The sequence below is a fragment of the Oreochromis niloticus genome, linkage group LG11, assembly GCF_001858045.2.
Source record: "Oreochromis niloticus isolate F11D_XX linkage group LG11, O_niloticus_UMD_NMBU, whole genome shotgun sequence".
Lineage (NCBI taxonomy): Eukaryota > Metazoa > Chordata > Actinopteri > Cichliformes > Cichlidae > Oreochromis > Oreochromis niloticus.
The window spans coordinates 17,098,505-17,120,417 of record NC_031976.2 but is presented as its reverse complement, the minus strand read 5'-3'; the positions used below and the strand labels follow the sequence as shown (position 1 = coordinate 17,120,417).

Genomic DNA, 21,913 nt, shown 5'->3' with positions numbered 1-21,913 from the left:
TAAATTAAATTATCAGCATAGACATACACAAACATTCAAAGAAACACAATTCTGTTTATGTGTGTATATATATATATATATATATATGTACAGATATCAGAAATAAATATTATGCAAACCCATCTCCTCCATTAACATCTGACAAAGAGAACCTGAGACAACAAAACATCTCAGTGTAATTTAAAAAAGAATACGTAACACCATCTCCATATAAATAAATTGTTTGTCTCTATATAGAAATTTTTCATATTTTATTATTTTCACTCTGATTTGCATGTTTTTCACTGATTCTTTTTCTTTGATTCTACTCTTTTTTCTCCAAAAGTTGATTCTGTTCATCTGGACGTAGCGTTCAGATAACGTTCACATCCAAGAGACTTCTTCAGTCTCCAATCTTATAAACAGTACTGTTCTTTTTTTTTGAGTTACCATTTTATTTCTTTAGCAGCGTTGTAGAACATCCCTGTCCTTCAATAATGTGACACAAAATAAATACACACATGAGGTTTGAATTTCAATAAATTACTTTTGCTCTTCAGACTTAAGCTGAGGATACACTGTGTGATTTTTGGCCCCATATTGAGACGAATTTTCAGTTTTGGGGATCGGCCCAAATTTCGCCTTAATCGTGTGTCGTGCATCATGTAGTAAATGACAGGCGATTAACACGACTAACACGACCAGCTCACGATCAGCAATCATATGGTCGCAAGAAAATCAAACCTGTTTGAAATCCTGTCACGCCTTGTGAGGGTATTGTGCTGTTGAAGCAGTGCCACGAGCAGATTTCGCGCAACCTCTCACACTCTGCACGCACAAACACAGAAACTGAAGTGAAAATGACAGAGTAGCGTAGCAGTGCAGCGTGTGATCTGGACACAAGCGATGGATACCCAACTTTGGCAAGCTCATCTGAGCCTTTTCGATGTGGCCTCACAAAGTTATCACGACCACAACAGCCGTGAAAATAGTTGGATGGACATTGCTGCTCAATTACAGCTGACTGGTCAATGTGTGTCATTAGCAATTTAGAAAAGTTGATGGTGGTGGTGTGTGTGTCTGTGTGAGTGAAAGACAGAGAGCGAGAGACAGATTTTGTGTTATAAGCTTCATGTTATCACTTCATGTTATGGACGCACAGTGTGAGCACTTAGGTCGCATCAGAGCATCGGGGCGTATAGTGTGAAACCCTGCATCGTGACCTACAAACTTCTAACCCCTGCGATTCAATCGTACAGTTTGAGCAGGAGCTGAATAACGCGACTGAAAAAAATCGCACAGTGTATGCCCAGCTTTATACGCTCACGTTGTAACTTCCAGAACGCTTTCTACATGCTCTGTGGAACCACACAAAATAGAGGAACATCATAAGAACCCAGTAGCATACATAGGCTACACAGCCATAAATAAGAAATCTAGTTTCCATTTTTTTAGCCTCAGTTGACCAGTCCTCTTTGCTCTCTTTGTAGATGGTGTAACCGAGTCCACTTAATAAAATTGCAGCCCACACCGACAGGGGAAGGAGTGGAATATAGTTACCAACAATCTTACGCCTGCCTGATGTTCCCCAGCTGCTTTTGTTCATCGTGAGAATGGCAAAGTACTTAGCAGGCAGCAAACTGGTCATGTAGAGAGCTGAGTAAAGTGACATAAACACCATCACCATGTTTCTCCGCAGGATGCAGGCATAGGCTGCTTTCACCAGCCCGATAAGCTGGATGCAGCACAGAACCCAGAGGATGTCCCACAGAGTGCCTGTCCAAAACAGCTGGATTATGGTGGCCGTGACAAAGAAGGGGAAAATACCTGACACGATGGACTCATAGGTCATCCAGAGATGGTGCTTGTGCCACCACATTGCATTGTAGAGCCACTCCCGGAAGTAAGATTTTGTCCAGCGAGTCTGTTGGTTGAGCCAGCGAAGGAACTGAGCGGGTGTTTCTGTGTAGCATTTTGAGCGAGCAGTGTATCTGAAGGAAAAGGGTAAAAAAACAGACCTTTAGAACCTGCTTGTTTGATGTTGTAGAATCATTATTGTAGCTACTGAGCTTTGTTGAGCCCTATTATGTAATTTTTGTGCCTAATAATATCTAGAAAATACATACTTAGTGGCATATCCCATGCTCAGCATACGGTTGGTGAGATGTCTGTCGTCACCAAATGTACAATGAGTTCCCAGAAACTTCTGATTGTACCACGACTCCAGAAACTGCTGAAGGATATCATTTCTATACAGACCTGCATGAACAAGTACAAGAAATGACAAATTCAAAAGATGTTGGTTACAATGAGTTACATCAACGCTTTTAAGCCTTTAATATAATAATATTTTGCAAAACAAACAAACAAAAAAAATCCCCTTACCTAAAGGGCCACTAATGCAGGACACACAGTTGAAGAAGGACTGGCAGGACCTTTCGATATTGAAAGCCATCCAGTACCTGAGACTGCTCATGAAGCTGATGTAAGAGTCTTTAAGGTTGAGTATCATCACATCCCCTCCTACAGCCCCATACTTGGGGTTACTCTCCAATACCTTGCACAATTCCACTGTGGCCAAAGGGTCCAGCTTAGTATCTGAATCACACACCTGAAAAATGAGACATAACGTCATTGAAAATTGGAAACATTTCATTTTTATTTTCATAAAAGAATAAGAAAGGAAACACTTAAGTAAAAGTAGATACCTGTATGTAATCAACCGATGGCCCCAGGGCTTTAAATGCTGTGTACATCACCTCCCGCTTGCCTCCCCACTTCTGCATGATGCACACACATCTCTTGGTCTGGATCAGGCGCTCTACTTCTTTTCTCTGTGGATCCTCTCCTACCACATAATCAGCATCCCCTTCCATTGCTGAGCCAATTTCTTCATCATGTTGGACCTGGGTGGGATCCCAGGTATGATAGTTGTTATTCCATACATAGTAGCCCGGATCCTGGTCTGCAAACACCTCTTTGAACATGTCCATCATATACTGGTCATCATCTGAATTCCCATCTATCACCATGATGATGCGCAGCAGCTCAGGGGGATACTTGAGGGCCCTGACTGAGTTTAAGCACTCTCTGAGATAAACAGGGTCCTCCTGGTAAGCCGATATAGTGAAGCCGATTGTTTTGGTATAGGAGCATGGTTTTGTTCGAGATTTCATTCGCTGGTGCTCAACAAAGGCAAACAAGCTCTGGACCAACACATGGAGTGAGAGTAGGAGTCCATAAATGCCAAAGGAAATGATTCCATACATGGACGACAGCAGCTGATAGCCCTGAACGTAGGCCCACACCATCACACCCAGGACGGCCAAAGCAAAGACAAAAGTGAGGATGGCGCGGATTATTGAACCCAGCTTCTTCAATAAAGGTTTTAGCTCCATTTATTTCACCTAAGGAGATACAGACAACACATATCAGTAAAACTTTAAATAGAGTCAGGACAGCTTGTCAATCAAAATGTCTACACATTGCAGTGAAAGATGTTTTCTGTTTAGCAGCACATGACAAAAATCTGTTAAAGACTGAAAGTTTTCTGAGCAGATCTCTTTGTCATACTATTAAATTTAGCCATTGGAATATACACAGACACTCAGACTGGGAGAAAAAGAATTCAGTGAAAATATATGTTTTTTGCAAAATGCTTGTGGGACTCATTATCAAACTACAGTCAGGGGAAAAAAATACACCACAGAATTTATCTATAATTCCACGGTATTAACCAGTGATCAAGTTATCATGGCTGACAATCCTAGGTGTTATCATAAGAACTGTGCCCTACTGAGCGAAAGCATACGAAAAATTAACTGATCATATTTTATTTTTTTTAATTTTGGTGTATCTAATTCTATTTTATATATAAAAATTTCAATATAGGATAATACTATATACTATTATTAAACCCCTTAGGTCAAATGTTATTGTAATTTCCAACCAAAAACAAATAATAATAATAATAATAATAATACTACTACTACTACTACTACTACTACTACTACTACTAATGATAATAATAATAATAATACACAGTCATTAGCAGTTTAGAAAAGTTGATAATATAATAATAATAATAACAATAATAACAATAATAATAATAATAATAATAATAATAATAATAATAATGAATTTTAGCCATGTGTTAATAGGCTAAAACAATTTATAATAATAAGAGCATGAATAAAATAATGAAAGCACACATTTTTAACCCTACCTGATGTTAACACTGGCTGCATGTAGAATTATGTGATATCCACCAGGAGTTCTCCTTGTCTCAGAACTTGGTTTGAAATGCATGAGTTTTAAAGTGTACTCGTTTTAGGAGAGGAGGGGGACCTCCTATATTTTCACGCTCACGCAACCTCGCTGAGTCAGTCGTGCGTCAGGAGCAAGGCGGTGGTCCATTTAACATGAGGGCATCACTGTGCAGATTTCATACAGCTGTTTTGTTTTCTTTCTTTACCATGGAGATGTGTAGAGAGTGACCTCCGACCAGTCTGCCGTTTGCTGTAAAGAAGGGAGTTCCCAAGCTTCCCATTATAGGGGCTTTTCACAGGAGCCGACGTTGTTAAAGGCTGGTCGCGGAGTCCCGAACATTATTTATCTGTTTGCTTATTGTTGTTGTTTTTTAAAATATGTATTTAACTCTTTTTTATTGTTAATGTGTCATACGTGTTATAAGTATGACAAATCTCTACCCGTTTTTTTGTTAATGACAATCAACTGATAAATGTAAACAGTCAAAGTCTATCAGTGAGACCGAACTTAATGCCAGTTACAGTGACAATTGATCTTACAATGATTTGTAGCGTGCAGATGTAAGCTTTCCATCCACTAACAGTGTAAGAACCATATCAGGCTGTTCGAAGCTGTAAGTACTGAAGCTGAAAACCCTTATTAAGTTTTTATGTTTTACAGAAGCTATTGTGACCGTGTGTGCAGGAGTTTCGCTCAATTTAGGTTTTGTTCACAGTTAGATGTTGCCCTCTTGTGGCTCTTTTCTGAAACTCCACAAGCCAAGTTAAAAAAAAAAAAAAGGTCGAGGCTGTGATTTAAAAAAAATGTATATGATACCGGTTACATTGCGCTATGTTTTCATATTAAAAGAACCCAAAATACTAAAAAACAAAACAAACAAAGGAAAGAAAACAGCATATGGGATCATAAAATACAGCTGCTGTTGGGCTTTAACAAGACTACAAATGATGAAGATTTGCAACATATTGACCTCCTCTGAAAATGAGGCTCCAAGGTGAGGATGTCTAATTTTGGTAAATGCTGCTGCCTCGACTCCTCCGCACATCTCTGACTGGAGGGCTAAAAATGTGATGACAGGGGTCAAGGATAGCGTTTGAAGGAGTGGGCAGACTGTGTGTGTGTGTGTGTGTGTGTGTGTGTGTGTGTGTGTGTGTTCGGTGCTGGTGTCACAACTGAAAACAAAGCTTGTCTGCTCTCTCTGAAGAAGAAAACTCTCCCAGATGATTTACTCCACAGCTGCCTACAACTCTTGATTTAAACATGATCACATCCCTGGAGAGTTTCTTTAAGGGAACTCTGTTGACCACTGATGATGGTCCACACCCTCTGAGCTGGCCATAGCCATCAATATGCTCAAATAGCAGCCACGGGGAAGTTGATGTCACGCAGGGAGCCCATGCGTGCTATGGGGTGGTGAACAGGCTTGACTTAGTGGTTATGTTTTTGAATCTTTCCAACAATGTGCTGCAGATTTATTGGTTCAAACAGAAACTTCTTCAAACAATGCTCCCGATTTAAACTTCTCCTGAAGTCCAGCTGTGTGCCAATGTCTCATATGATACTGATTTCTGATATCAGTGTATACATTAAGCTGTGTTTTTATGGTTTTATCAGTTCAATTTATCGTCTCTATTAAATGTTTTTGTTATTATATATTAAGATGCACACATTTAGTGTTCATGAAAGCTTTTCACATGTTACTTTTATTCCACTCAGCTCCTCAGTTTTTTCCTTTGCTTCCCATCCCTTTTCATAACTGAGTTTATATGAAAAGATCATGGCTAAACTGGTTTCTTCTATCATATGCCTGACTAATCCTTACAGTTACTGATGGTTAAACTGCATTAGTTTGTGGTCACGTCAAGAAAGTGTCCTCTAAAGCGCACTGCAGATGGATGAAGATGCCTTTACCAACCTGCCATAACCTCTAAGTAGCTCATAAACATGGTTTGTGGAATTCCAGATGGATTCAAAACACAGACAGCTGTGTTGCCAGAATAAACATCTTGGCCAGGATCATGTTTTCTAAAAAACATGTCAGCCTCCACATGCCGTACAGCATTTGGTTTTTTTGTTTTAGTAGGGAGGCTATGAGGAGGATAAAAGTCCTCAGAAACTTTGTTAGGTCCCGGTCTTTATGTGGTGGTCAAGCAAGTGCCTGGTGACTCACTCAGCTGCTCTGCGCCACACCCAGGAAACCAAAATCCACTTAAATCATTTCAGGATTTTCTAATCGAGCATTCCCATGTGTGCACCTGGTGCTGTGCTGCTGTGACAGATGCTTACTTCTTTAGTTGATTGGTTAACATTAACGCTAAACCGATACATCATGAAACTGACTGTACCACATTTGCAGCAGCACTCTACTATAATCAGTGATTATGGAGAGTCGCCCTATGTGCAACATGCTTCACAGTTTCAACCCACAGAGAGGAGTGTGGCAGCATATTTTGCTCTTTGTGATTTTTTGTTGCCTGACTTTAAGTGCTCGGTTTGCTCCTTAACTACTAAGACATCCCTGAGCGTGAAACTTGTGTGCCGATTCATTGTAAAGCCATTTTGAGTCAGGGCTTGTAACTGCAAATGCTGTGATGGCATGGGAGGCTGCTACATGTGTCACACACTGTATAAAATTCCTGCGTGACATCTTGATTTACAGTCTTACATACTAAAGTTTGAATTACACACAAGTGGGCTTTTCAAAGCCAAATACTTTGTACACACTTATTTTAGCACATTGCCTGTCACTTTACTGCAAGGTAAGGTCTAAAAGAGAACTCGCGTGTGTGGGAAAATATTAAGCACAAGGCAGACACGTGTTCTCTTTTTAGAAACTTCAAATGACGCACAAACAGACATGTATGTACACACCACACATCATGTAGATGACTTTACTAAAGTTAACCAGCTGGCATGAATCTTTTCTGTTCATCCAGATGCCATTGTGTTCTTAATCCAGGAAACATAATTGCAAACTTTTGTGTGCACCCCGGGCTTGTTCCTCTGTGCACAGCCGTGCCCCCACGACACAACTCCCTGGAGCTCTCCGTCACACATCAATGGGCCCCCAGAGTCACCCTGGAATTAAAATAAATGATTTTTCAGTGGTTCATCTTTTTTATCATGGTGCATAAACATTTCCTGTTTTGATGTTACCTGGCAGGAGTCCTTCCCTCCCTCCAGATATCCAGCACAGATCATGTTTTCAGTAATTTGGAAAGGATATGCATTAAAGCAGGTGTCATCACTCAGGAGAGGGACCTCCAGGCACTGCAGGGTATCTGGGTATCTTGCTGCAAAGACACAAACAGATCAATATCTTTAAAAATACCTGAGTTGACTGCCTGTTCAAGCAATCTAACACAGACAGGCCGTATAGCACAGTTTAACTTACAGCCCTCATCGCTGGGACGAAGATTCCCCCATCCTGAGACCTGGCACACCTTGAAGGAAGCACAGCAGGACGCACGTAGCTGTTCAGAGCGGCAGGTCGACTCAGTTTGATCAGCATGATGTCGCTGTCCTGTGTGCGGGGATCGTAGTCAGGGTGGCGAATAAACTCAGCAGACATGATGTGCTGTTCAGTCCCGTCAGGTTCCCAGATGTCGTGTTCCCCCAGACGAATTTCTAGATTTGAGCTGAAAGAACCAAGCCCACTTTGAGAGTTTGTTTCTACACTAAAAAAAGACATTTTAAAGTTTAAAGCTGCTTGCATTCAGGCTTGATGGTGATTGTGTGCCTTACTTTGGTTTGCAGTGTGCAGCAGAGAGCACCCACTCATCAGAGATAAGAACCCCCCCACAGAAGTTGTACCCAGTGAAGAGTGACACTTGGTAGGGCACAGAGTTCTTGGGACACTCATATCCTCCAACAATCTTGTTATCTCCTTTCAGCACACCTGTAAATAAGTAAATAAGTCGCAAAATAAAATTAATTATTTTATCAGTGGATTGGCGTCCTATCCTTAATCACTGGTGGCACTTGAGTGCCCATCATCTGAATCTATAAATTAGATTTTATACCTGCCCCTCCAGAGAGAATCAGGAGAAGGAAAAGCTGCATGCCTTCTGTTTTTCTCGCTGGCAGATCAATGTACCCTAATTCTCCTGGTTTCAGGTATTTCAGTCCCTCTTATCTGTCTTTTCTCAAGGCCACCGGAGGCACGCCTCAGACACTAAACATGTGTTACATTTCCCCAGTGATGCTGTGCTTGATGTAAACTATATAGGAGGAAAAAACAGCAGTTCAATAACAAGTTACTACATAACTTGGATTAGGAAACAATTTGAGTGCCATGCTTTACAGTCTGCATATTCTTGTTTAAAGCTCACTTTTGCCTCAATACATTTTCTTCACAGAACAGTCATGTGACATTATACTTTTTATTGCAAGTTTATCATAAAATTCATTACTTTACATGACATGCACTGCCTTCAAGTGACCCACAGAGTGACGTCAATGGAAGTTATGACTGTGCATGTGGGTGAAACTCATGTGGTTACAGATGCTCTCGTACCATTTTTCAGCACAAAGACAGCAAAAAATGCATTTAAAGAGAACTAAGGTGGCAATATTTAACCTATAAATGTTATCCTTTTTCATTTAAGGTAGAATTTCAGCTTCAGAAAATTGCTGCCTGGAGATGAGTCTCAGGCGTGATTTGTGACTGAATGACAGCAGAAAAGGGAAGAAAGGGAAGGTTTACAAGATGGTAGTGATATTAGTAGTGGTATTGCATCAGAATCAGAATCAGAATACTTTATTGATCCCTAGGGGAAATTATTTTGGTTACAGTGCTCCAGTACAAACAGTAACAAAGACAGACAGTACACTAAGTAAGAAATCTCAGTCACTCACTGAACGTGCTCCTGTGACTGACCGGCATGTCATGGAGTGGGTGGGAGGTATTATCCAACATTGTCTTTATCTTGGACAACATCCGCCTCTCCAACACCACCTTAAGGGAGTCCAGCTCCATCCCCACAACATTACTGGCCTTACTGATCAGTTTATTGAGTCTGTTGGCATCTGCGACCCTCAGCCTGCTCCCCCAGCATGCAATAGCATAGAGGATCGCACTGGCCACAACAGACTCGTAGAAAATCCTTAGCACTGTCCGGCAGATGTTGAAGGACCTCACTCGCCTCAAAAAATAGAGACAACTCTGGCCCTTCCTGTAAAGTGCTGTGGTGTTTTTAGCCCAGTCCAGTTTATTGTCAATGTATAACCCGAGGTATTTATAGTCATCCGCAATGTCAACATTGACCCCCTGGATTGAAACAGGGGTCCAGTGTTTCCTGGTCTTCCTGAAGTCCAAGATCAATTCCTTGGTCTTTGCCATGTTGAGCTGCAGATGATTCTTCTCACACCACGTGACAAAGGAGTCGACCACAGGCCGGTACTCTGTTTCATCATCCCTGCTGATGCACCCAACCACTGCAGAGTCATCAGAAAACTTCTGAAGATGGCAGGTCTCTGTGCAGTGACTGAAGTCTGTGGTGTAGAGGGTGAAATGGACGTTTCCACAGTGACAATCGCTTTGAAGTCTCTTTGAGCTGCTTTTCAACTTTTTTTTTTTTTTGGCAGTTTTGTGGTCACACATAGACCCCCAATAAAGATCAAAGGTGTGTCCTCATTAGAAAACAGATTTGTGTTTGGCTTGTGCGACTGGTTATTATGTGACAATGCATTTCAGGTCATGTTACAGAATACAGAAGGTAAAAGTAATCTAATAGGTAGTTTACCAAGTAACTTTCTCTGGGGAGTAATTAAGCAACAATTTCCATTACTTTTAAGAAAAGTATAAGGAATGTGTAATGCACAACTTTTATTGAATAATGACCCCAATGTTGGTAGTGAAGGAGGACATGCAGAAGGTTGGTGGACAGAGAAAGATTCTAGGGATCGGGTGTAATGTGGGCGGATGGCCCCTAAAGGGAGCAGAAAAAGGAAGAAGAAAAAGAAGAAGAAGGACTGAAATGTCGCCTTTTGACCTCGAAAGTATTTCTTGCATTGGTTCTTTTTAGTAATATCTACTAACACGCCGAAAATTAAAGAAATAAATCCAGAAAATGACCTGTAAAGTAATCCTGTCTTGATATTGTACAGAGTAAAATTTTCTGGCACAACTTCACCTACTTCCATCAAGAGACACAACTACAAGTGCTGCTGGAGTATTAAGCCCTTGATACACAGTCTGTCTGGTACCTTGGGAAATCAGTGAATCATTTTAATCTGTCCAGTTTAAAATATTAAAGAAAAATATCAAGCCAACACTGCTAAATTATTGCTGAGTCATAATTTCACAATAGAGATATACTGAAAAACACAAACCTCTGTTACTCATGTGTGAGCGTAGGTGTTTATCAGCACTAGACAAGAAAACACTGAAATGTTAGGGCCCATTTACCCAAACCCTGTGATTATACACTTAAGGTTAAAATATAACGCATTCCCATCCAGCACAGGCAAGTTCTTCACCCTGTTATTGCTATGAGACACTCACATAGTCTGCTTCACTCCTCCTCCAACCTGTATCTTCTGTTCTTCTTAACCCTAACCCTTCTTCCTTCCTTCCGTATTTGCTACTCTAATGCTTGCTTAGATTATATGGAAAGCATAAAAACTTCTGTATGATCTGTATGACTTATGCAGTGCCATGCTTGTTTTCTGTCAGACAGAGCTGAGGTTGAGTATTCATATTCACTAGGTCTGCTGAGGGGGACTGCGGTTTAAAGTAGGGACAAATGTAAGGAAGTGGTTTGGGTTACTGAGGTGCAGCTTTTTTCCCTGTGTGTGGTTTATTCGTGGAAAAAAAATAACATTTCCTACCCTTATGAGCAAAAACGGTTGGCAGTTTTGACTTGAAAAACTAAATTCCTGACCTCTCCGCACAAGTGAGACGCGGGTTTGATTTCCAGTCAGCGCCGCAATAAGATCAACAAACCTTTGAAGTTGCAAGACACAGCAGATTCCCACTGCTTGTGACTTTATGGCAGTGTAACGGAGGTGTAGAAGTTTCAACACTTATGTTCCCCCATGAAATGACTCGGGGATTTACACATTCCTTTTTAGAGTTTCGAAAAGTTGCAAGGTCACACTGTTTTGCACTCAAAAGCAAAATACTGGGTGTATTACAGTGACGCTGGAAGCTGCAGTATGTCATTAGTACTTCACACTTATGTTCCCCCATGAAATGACTCGGGGATTTACACATTACTACTGTGAATATTTCTGTCAACATTATTTGCATCATTAAAACATTTTTGGCTTTATTGCTTTTCCACTGATAATGTTGACCTACTTCTCATTTCATTATCAAAACATGAATGCAGAAAACAACTTCATTCCCTCTACTGAAAATTTAAAGGATAATTTGTGCTACTGAGAAACAGGGCAGTTATTAAAATATCTATAGCTTTGATGAGAAGTATCACAACAGTGTTGAATTTAAAAAGAAAAATTGCTTGGACACTGTTATCATAATGGACAGGTTTTTTGACGGGGCTCCCACACAAACGCAGAGCAGAGGCTGAAGCATCACCAAATATGCTTCCAAACCAACTTCCTTCCAAGCCAAAGACTAGAACATATGATGAAGCATATCTTGCCTTTGGCTTCACCTGCACAACAGCTGTCGTTCGGATCCCCGACAGAATTTGTTTCCCCTGCGTCGGGAGCACATGCTGCGCTCTCCAAATCACGGACAAACAGTATCCCACATTCTTGATTTTTAGTTCACAAACACTTCTTATAACGACTAACTGCTCCTTAAACTTTGGAGGTTTTCGCTCTTTATACAGTAAAGTTACAGGAGGATAAAAATAATTATCAGGCAAAATGTACTACGTTTGTTAAAATAATCCCGTTCTCCGATGAGAACAATAAATATATAATTTTCTGTTGTAACCCTCAAACTGAATGGTAATGTAACGACACCCATTTTTCACTTTTTCACCTCCACGATTAATTGTCTGTAATGGAGGCGGAGTAAACTGGATCTGCACTCCGTTCCCAGCGAATGCTCGCGACGCAGGGGGAACAAATTTTGTCGGTGACACCTACCTTGGCACAGCAGAGTGAAGCTGACCCCCCACCCACTTGAAACGTAAAGGCAGTTAGTGCTTTGTTTGTGCTGATTTGTGCAGGTAAAATTATCATTTGTGCTGCTACGGTTTCTGAGATATAACGATTTTAATTCTTACGGCCTACGCTATAACACCAATGTCTGTGGTAGTGAGTTTCAGCAGCTGTGGAGTTATGCACTTTTATAGAAGACTGTCCACTTTTTTAGGCTTGCTGTGTATTTATTTTTAAGAATGTTTTGTGTGTTTCCGTACATTTTAGTAAACCAATTTAGTCAGCGGAAAGGTCGATATTTCTGATGCTACCAGAAACGTACACAAGGTAGGCTAAAGTTTTTATTTTTTTCTGTGGAAAACTATGAGTTACATGTGAAATGATTCATGTATACCGAAATTATTTTTGTCTCAATGATTTTGTTTTTAATTATATATGTTGATTAGTATCAATGTAGCTGTCTCAGAAAATAAATATGTGTTTGCTTTCACATTAATTTCAAGTGCTATTTTGAGTATGCTTTTTGATAGGTTGCCACCTACATGTAGAAAATTGAATATTCCACAGCACCTAGGCGAGGGATCATCAACCTGTGGCTCTAAAGCCACATGTGGCTCTCTGGCCCCTCCACTGTGGCTCTTATAAGAGCAAGTAAGTTATGTTTTATTATAAAGACAACAAGAAGGGGCTCTGTTAGCAGTTTGTTTTTTATGAAATATCTGCATTGGCTATTCATAGAATGTACAAGGCTTTTAGAAGTGATTTAATGTTTCTTAGCTTCAAAACTATTTGCTGTAAATTTCAGGTTGGTTGCCCATCTTTCCTAATTTTGCATTTTTATGGAAAGGACTCACTTAGCTGGCTTCATTTTAACAAATACTTTTTGCCATTAAAGGTTAGATGATTCATTTTGTTCTAAATTCTAAAGATAAACATTTTTATTTACATTTCCAAAGCTTTCACGATACAACAACTCATTTTCTAGATATTTATCAGCTCTTTCTTCTTTTAGGCTCTAGACACGTTTTGTAGGGGAAAAGGGGCACTTTGAACTGAAAAGGATGTTGACCCCTGACCTAAGCCATGAGGTCAACACAAAACAAATACAGAAAAAATTATTGACAGAAAAATGGAACGGTTACTTTCAAGAGGCTACAGGTGAAGGTGAATGGGTGTGTAAAAGCAAATATACATCAGACTGACAAAGAAAAGAGTGTAAAAGGATTTTTAATTTTGAAATTTAACTTTATTTGAAAAACTGAACTTACTGATAAAAGAAACTAGCCATATTGAACACATGTAACTGTAATGAACCAAATAAAACAGAAAAATGCATGCAACACTCATTATACTGTGTATAACACAGCATGGGGTTGTATTTTCTTCTTTTCAGATGCTCCTGTCACTCCATTTCCCAGGTCATCATAGAACTCCGACACAGATGGAGCTCTCCTGCAGTATGCAGTGTAATGCCCCAAACCACCACTAGTCATCTTTACATGTAAAGCAATTAATGCCCTCAAAGTGAACGACTTTCCTTGGAGAACCAGGTTGGAGGGAAATTCACTTAATGGAAATTCTGTTTGGTTTGCAAAGTCAGTATCAATCCACACGATATCTCCAATGTTGTAGCTGTGAGTAATTGTCCCTGCACAGTGCTCATTTCCTGTGGTGCTGTCTTCTGTTTTGAATTCTGATGGACACAGAGATTGATTGGAGAGTGGCCTGAGGCAGGTAGACTCAGGTAGGCCAAGTCCTGCTTCCACAGCAGTGCCAAGATGAGCCATACCAGACTCTTTGAGGACACAGATAGCAGGACAAACAAATGGCTCTTCCCTTTTCATCCCTTTTCTGAGGTAGCAGTGCTGTGAAGAGCAGTGTTTTGTAAAATAAACACTTGATATGTTCCTCATTGCCTTAGCAATTACAGCGGAGACATTGCACTGAGCATCGATTTGGATTTCACCAGACATCAACTGGACAGCTTCAAACATTACACTAAGCAGCTCTGCCCTCCTTTATGTTTGTTGGGTCACACCATCTGTGGCAATGGCTTTCACCAGCTGCAAGACTTGGTTTTCAATGTCTTTCAGAACAGCATTGTGAAATGTGTAGCTGTCACAGAAGGCACAACACAAGCACTGAAAAAATGCATCAAATGCACAGGTATTGAGCACAGAGATCGTTGATTCCCCTAATCTAATAGGCTGATGATGGTTTCCATTTTTTAATAATCCCACCTTCACTCTTTTGGCCCCAAAAGATTCATCTGTATGGAGCTATTCGGTACATGGAGAGAGGTAGGAAGTCGTCTTCCTTTTTGGGTGGAACAGCCCCTCCAGTTCTCAACTGCATCTTCATCAGCCGGAGGAATGTTTGTGGCAGCATCAGATCCCACAAATGGGTGAGCATCCATTTTTATTTTGTCTTCTGCACTGTGAGTCGTCATGGATCCAGAATTGGCATCTGTGACTTTCAGTGATCCCACTGTTTCCTCGTCTTTGGTCTTTTCTTTTGCAGAACAAATCTGCATATTTCCCTCGATGAAGGAAAGATGACGAGCAATAAAGCAATCGACTCGAACAGGCAAGTTTTCATGTTTGAAAAGGCCCTGTTTTATGTTTTTGAACTCAGCTTCTGTGGTGGATTTTTGTATGATATGTATAACTATGTAGCTATATACACTATATATCTATGTGCACTGAACATATATATTTTAACTTTCATGTAGAGTGTTAAGCACAAGACATTTTGCTTCACCGAGGTTTATTAAGGTGGTACAGTAACAGGGCAGTTAATGTAAGGGGAGAGTTCTCCTGAATAATTTACTCTCCGGTAACTAACCTTCCCTAATACACGCTCAACGTCTTTCATGCAGCACAACCAAAACAGTAACATTGTAACAGAGATCCTGAACACATCACAATAAAATATCATACGATATAATCACTCACACACACACACACACATACTTTGAACCCACACTGAAGTGTTTTTATATATGAGAAAGCATGTAACCTATGTATTATATGTTATAAGATTGTGCCACTTGCTGTATAAGATGTAATAATTAGGATTAATGTGTGATGTTTGACCGTGTCATGACCTATTGTGATAAGCCAGAGCAAGGGGTAGTCAGAGTCCTGACTGGCCTTTGGCCAAAACCTTGGCCGCTACCTGACCCCTGCAGCTGTGTTTGGGCGCGTGGGAAAGTTACCCAGCAGCAGGGGCGGGGATACTGGTCCTCTGGTCCCTAGAGGACCAGAGGACACCCCAGCTCTTTTTCTCCTGCTGCTACTTCCTGTCCGTCTCTGTGTTGCTCTACTGTCTGTGCTTAAGGCTGTACACCCCGGGGTTTTGCTTTGCTTGCTTTCTGCTATGTAATTTTCTTGCTAAATGTCTGTATGTATTTTTTCTGCTGTTCATATGATTCAGTGTATTAAACTCTGTTCCAAGAATTCTACTCTTTTACAGAGCATCTTTTTGAGTGTATTGATTTTAATTGGATCTAAAAGGGTTGGATCTCCACATCGTTGGTGGGAGAAGGTTATCAGGATGGCTTCAAAAATGTGCGACCACACTTCTACAGTGGCTGAACTTGCTGTGATCCTGGTGCTTTGGAAGAGAGGGACCATTATTCCTGTCCAGAGTGGCAAGTAACTTGCCAGTATTATTATATGGGGAATAAGCTCAGGGAAAAGTGAATATTATCTCTATCCCTGTTTGCTGCAGCAAGTGACCTGCTCTCCTCACATATTTCTGTTACCCACTGTCATAGGTCAGTCTGGATCTCATCAACTGAATCCACTTTTTCACTTTCCTCTGTCTGTTCATCTGGAGTGATGATGGAGTCTTGAGCAATTTGGGATTTCAGGTATTTTTTGCACCTTTCTGAAGGAAGAGGGGCTCCAGAACTGTCATCACCTAACCAGCATTTGCACCACTGGGACACTGGAGCAATTGTTTTCTGTCAGAATACCTTGATAAAGTAAGATATGGCCAGATTTGCCATTTGGTCTCAGCAGTTTTTTCACAACTGAACTGGTTGCATCAAAAAACACAGTTGGGGGAGATTTTTTTTTGACAATGTCTTGTAAACATGTGGGATCTCTGTGTAGTGTCTTCTCTGGTCTGCATTCACAACAAAAAGGCAACAAATTAGAAAGTTCTTTGTTTTTTGTCGTGGGCAGTCAGCGTGAGACCTCACAGGAATCCTCCATTACTCTGAGGATTACCTAGAATCCCTTGCCCTTTGTAAATGTTGCAGGGTGACTTTTACAACAGTAGGTGGTGCCAATGTCCCATTTAGCAGGATTTAACTTCAACTCTATTTAACTATGTTACACATGCAGCTGAGTTTGACTCCAGTAGTGACAGAAAAAACAGTCCAATATCTCGTATGCTACCACTGTTAGGAACACTATATTTTAATAATTGCAGAGATGCAATGGGGTCCTTGTCGCCTAATTCCAAATCTTTTCTCTCTTGTTTGGCTTTTTACAGAGTGGCCAAATTTGGAAGTTGGCTTGGCAGCTTATCAGCTCACAGTCCGACACATACCAGCACAACAGCATAGATAGCACAGACGTTAAGGCGGCGAGGCGTGATTGCGGGTGCCGCTCAGGTGCGTCTGCCTCCCCTGCAGCGGCGCTGCAGACCACGCCCCGCCACACACATTAACCACGTAAAATAAATATTTAGGCAGAATTTTGCAAATATCTATTTTTCATTTTTTAGCAGCATAGTGCTTTTTTTTCCCCAATTATTTTTTAAAAGTCAGGTCAAGGCTCCAAAAGCCCAAAGGCGATATAAGGGTGGCGGCTCACAACAGTTTTTGTTTGCTACATGGATCATTTTAGTTCAGCTGGGTGTCTTTCCTTTTGTTATATTTCTTTAAGAGTTCAAAATGTGTTAATTACATAAATAAAATGTAATTTTCTCTGTAGCACTTCATGGATTTCATAAGCAACACAACTTAGTTGTTCACACAAAGCATAAAGGTAAAAAACAATATATACAGTGTTATCTTCATTTTAGATGTCAAAAAGTATTTGCGGCTCCCAGTGTTTTCTTTTGCGTGGAAACCGGGTCCAAATGGCTCTTTGGGTGTTAAAGGTTGCCGACCCCTGCTCTAAACCAACTGAGAACTAGGAGCAAACCTAAACACACTAAAGAACATGAAGTGAATGTACAGGGAGTGCAGAATTATTAGGCAAGTTGTATTTTTGAGGAATAATTTTATTATTGAACAACAACCATGTTTTCAATGAACCCAAAAAACTCATTAATATCAAAGCTGAATGTTTTTGGAAGTAGTTTTTAGTTTTAGCTATTTTAGGGGGATATCTGTGTGTGCAGGTGACTATTACTGTGCATAATTATTAGGCAACTTAACAAAAAACAAATATATACCCATTTCAATTATTTATTTTTACCAGTGAAACCAATATAACATCTCCACATTCACAAATATACATTTCTGACATTCAAAAACAAAACAAAAACAAATCAGCGACCAATATAGCCACCTTTCTTTGCAAGGACACTCAAAAGCCTGCCATCCATGGATTCTGTCAGTGTTTTGATCTGTTCACCATCAACATTGCGTGCAGCAGCAACCACAGCCTCCCAGACACTGTTCAGAGAGGTGTACTGTTTTCCCTCCTTGTAAATGTCACATTTGATGATGGACCACAGGTTCTCAATGGGGTTCAGATCAGGTGAACAAGGAGGCCATGTCATTAGTTTTTCTTCTTTTATACCCTTTCTTGCCAGCCACGCTGTGGAGTACTTGGACGCGTGTGACGGAGCATTGTCCTGCATGAAAATCATGTTTTTCTTGAAGGATGCAGACTTCTTCCTGTACCACTGCTTGAAGAAGGTGTCTTCCAGAAACTGGCAGTAGGACTGGGAGTTGAGCTTGACTCCATCCTCAACCCGAAAAGGCCCCACAAGCTCATCTTTGATGATACCAGCCCAAACCAGTACTCCACCTCCACCTTGCTGGCGTCTGAGTGGGACTGGAGCTCTCTGCCCTTTACCAATCCAGCCACGGGCCCATCCATCTGGCCCATCAAGACTCACTCTCATTTCATCGGTCCATAAAACCTTAGAAAAATCAGTCTTGAGATATTTCTTGGCCCAGTCTTGACGTTTCAGCTTGTGTGTCTTGTTCAGTGGTGGTCGTCTTTCAGCCTTTCTTACCTTGGCCATGTCTCTGAGTATTGCACACCTTGTGCTTTTGGGCACTCCAGTGATGTTGCAGCTCTGAAATATGGCCAAACTGGTGGCAAGTGGCATCTTGGCAGCTGCACGCTTGACTTTTCTCAGTTCATGGGCAGTTATTTTGCACCTTGGTTTTTCCACACGCTTCTTGCGACCCTGTTGACTATTTTGAATGAAACGCTTGATTGTTCGATGATCACGCTTCAGAAGCTTTGCAATTTTAAGACTGCTGCATCCCTCTGCAAGATATCTCACTATTTTTGACTTTTCTGAGCCTGTCAAGTCCTTCTTTTGACCCATTTTGCCAAAGGAAAGGAAGTTGCCTAATAATTATGCACACCTGATATAGGGTGTTGATGTCATTAGACCACACCCCTTCTCATTACAGAGATGCACATCACCTAATATGCTTAATTGGTAGTAGGCTTTCGAGCCTATACAGCTTGGAGTAAGACAACATGCATGAAGAGGATGATGTGGACAAAATACTCATTTGCCTAATAATTCTGCACTCCCTGTAAAAAAGATTATCCTGTAGGACACCCGCAAATCATTTACAACAACTTTGACAGGCTAGAAAATTATTTCGCCTTTGTTAAATGCACAGTGCTCCCACCTAGAGGTCTGTTTCACCCAGTCCTTCCCTACAGGTGCCACGGCAAACTGATGTTCCCACTCTGCAGCATGTGTGCTAAAGAGCAGAACCAACACACAGCATGCCTGCACAGTGACAGTGAGAGGATGTTGTCGGGAACCTAGATGTCGTTTGAGCTTGAAAAAACTGTTGAGAAAGGATACAGAATTGTTTCTATTGACGAGGTGTGGCATTTTCCCAACAAGGTCGCCATGGTGCATTGGCGCCACGCTCATGGTAGAGCATCCGGTGTGAAGGATGTCAATGTCTTTGTGGGGGCCATCACCACTGCACACGCCAGACTGATGCTGTTTGATTTGTTAGACAACTTGCAGCAACGCGTGCTGTATTGTGACATGGATAGTGTCATTTTCACTGTATGCCCTGGCAACTGGATGCCTCCTCTAGGGCCATTTCTAGGGGATCTCACCAGTGAATTAGACTCTGGAGAAGGGGGTGTGGAGGATTACATAGTGGAATTTGTTTCCGGTGGGCCAAAATGCTATGCGTATCACACATCACTGGGCAAGACACAGGTTAAATGTAAAGGTGTAACACTGAACGCAATAAACTCAAAAGTTGTCACCCTCCTACTGGCTCCTCCTTGAAAGGCTTAGTCCACACGTTTGTAGCCAATCAGACATCAGACTCACACCTAGTTGCTGTGTCTGATAGTATCAGATGCAATAAAAAGAAACTTCGTTTGAAGAATAAAACTGTTGTGAAGAAGGTCAAAGAGGTCTACAACAAGTGCCGTGTGTTTTCAGACTATACAACACATCCTTATGGATTTTAAAATAGATTAGGGGTATGATGGTAGGTTGCAGCACCCATTCAGCATGGTTGAATGACCCTGTGAAATGTTATCAATACTATTTCACATAGTATTGATAACATTGTATATACATACTCATGCTGGCAGCCGCTATATGACCAACTTCTTAAGATAAGAGACATAAACTTTGTGAACGGTATAGCCGAATCTCTGGCTGATGACACCCTCCTGCCCACAGACCATAACAATTTGTTAATTATAGATGATGTAATGAATGATGCTGCCAGCAATTTAGAAGTACAAAATGTGTTCACGAAATATGTGCATCATAGGAATTTGAGTTGTATATATCTAGTTCAGAATTTGTTTATTCGAGGAAAATCCAGTAGAACTATTTCCTTGAACACTAACTACCTAATTTTGTTTAATAATCCAAGAGATAAATATCAGGTCATGCTTTTAGGTAGGGAAATGTTTCCTGGTAATACTAAATATTTTATAGAAGTGTTTAATGATGCCAGATCCACAACATACGGGTATCTTTTAATAGACTATAAAGCCAAGACTCCGGACTATTTAAGAGTCAGAACCAATTTACTATCAGACCATCCAGTTGTTTATATCCCAAAACAAAAAACAGTGAAGAGGTGAAAGGATGTCATCACACATGCGGAGGAATCTGTCTCTGTTGGAGCTGATATACAAGTCACCCCCTAGCCTACACAGAGTTATTATTAGGAATGTAAACATAGATTTCATCAATGCGTTGCGTGAGATAGCCTTTAACGTACTGCAAGGCAACATTCCACTTACTGATCAACAGTACAAACAACTAAAAAAAGAAAAAAAAAACAATAATCAGACTGATTGCTGACAAAAAGCTCAAACCTTTGAAAAAGAGAAAGACAATCAACCAATCCTTGTTTTTACTACCATTATAAGGGGCTGCAATCCCTTTCATAACCAGTCTGATAGCAAACAGGTGAAAATGGAAATGTGCAAAAGATGTTTTTGGTGCCCCAACACCAATTGGACTTAAAACAACAGCAGCAGCAGCAGCACACAGGTACCATCAGACAACAGGCTCAGAATGAGTTGGACAAGGAGATGCTTCAGGTGTTACAAGAAACCGACACAGATGTGTATGAGAAAGCTAAAAAATATGGTGACATTCTCCAAAGATACCTCACGCTTTTGAGACAAGGTCCCCGTGAAAAGAATGTATTGTCTTTATCCCTGCCCGAACAATTTAACCGGGATGCACAACTCCTGCCGGCGGACACCCAGCATGTTTATGGTGATGCAGACTAGTTATGTTGGATATGACATCAGACACTATGCCTGATGCGGCTGTTTTTAGGTGGGGTTTGACTATGCTGACTCCTTTTTTAAACAACGGTACAGCAAATCTAAACAAGCTGTGGAACAAGCCTCCCAGGCCTGCACCATATTGCGTGCCCCTCCCGATATACCCACTTAATTCACCACCAGCCTGATTCAAATAGTATTTTAAATATTTTACTTCATCTGTGTTGTAGGCAGCCATCCTTATTCTTTAAAAATGCTGTCTTACCGGACAGAAGTGGAGCTTGACAAACACCTTCCCGTATAAAAAGGGTATGTGTTGATTTTGGTCGTCTTTCAAATCAATTCCTTTGTCGTCGATTAATGACTTGGACAAAGGTGTGTAGTGTGGGGTGTCAAAATGTAGAATGGGCACCCGGCGGTCTTCCACTCTGAAATCCAGCTGCTGGAACGCCACCCATATACGCGGGTACTGAAACTCTATAACAGCAACCTCATCTGGTTCATTCAAAACAATAGGTTTTGCTAACTTTGTTCTAAAATTAGATATTTTATTGCCTGGATATACATGTGCCGAAGCATTCGAGAAGAGGCTTACTTAAAAGGCGCCGTTGTTGTTCTTTTTATTCATCCTTCCTTCTTCAGTC

The 21,913-nt window shown here is 40.8% G+C and overlaps 1 protein-coding gene, 1 long non-coding RNA gene and 1 pseudogene across 2 annotated transcripts; 1 reads left to right on the top strand and 2 right to left on the bottom strand.

Annotated features, from left to right (window-relative positions):
* Positions 1 to 1,329: 1,329 nt before the first annotated feature.
* On the bottom strand, positions 1,330 to 4,281 carry LOC100707580 (hyaluronan synthase 1-like). The gene is given in 6 exon segments (XM_003458426.5): positions 1,330 to 1,426; positions 1,429 to 1,970; positions 2,106 to 2,238; positions 2,365 to 2,590; positions 2,688 to 3,386; positions 4,205 to 4,281. Coding segments are annotated over 5 exon segments (1,602 nt in total). The 5' UTR covers positions 3,378 to 3,386; positions 4,205 to 4,281; the 3' UTR covers positions 1,330 to 1,415.
* Positions 4,282 to 7,044: 2,763 nt separating this feature from the next.
* Positions 7,045 to 8,053, bottom strand: LOC109204400 (trypsin-3-like; annotated as a pseudogene).
* A 4,195-nt stretch (positions 8,054 to 12,248) lies between these two features.
* On the top strand, positions 12,249 to 14,362 carry LOC109204523 (uncharacterized). Its single transcript, XR_002064016.2, has 5 exons — positions 12,249 to 12,395; positions 12,595 to 12,654; positions 12,858 to 12,978; positions 13,721 to 13,922; positions 14,034 to 14,362. It is a non-coding gene; the product is annotated as an uncharacterized LOC109204523 (long non-coding RNA).
* The last annotated feature ends 7,551 nt before the right edge of the window (positions 14,363 to 21,913 follow it).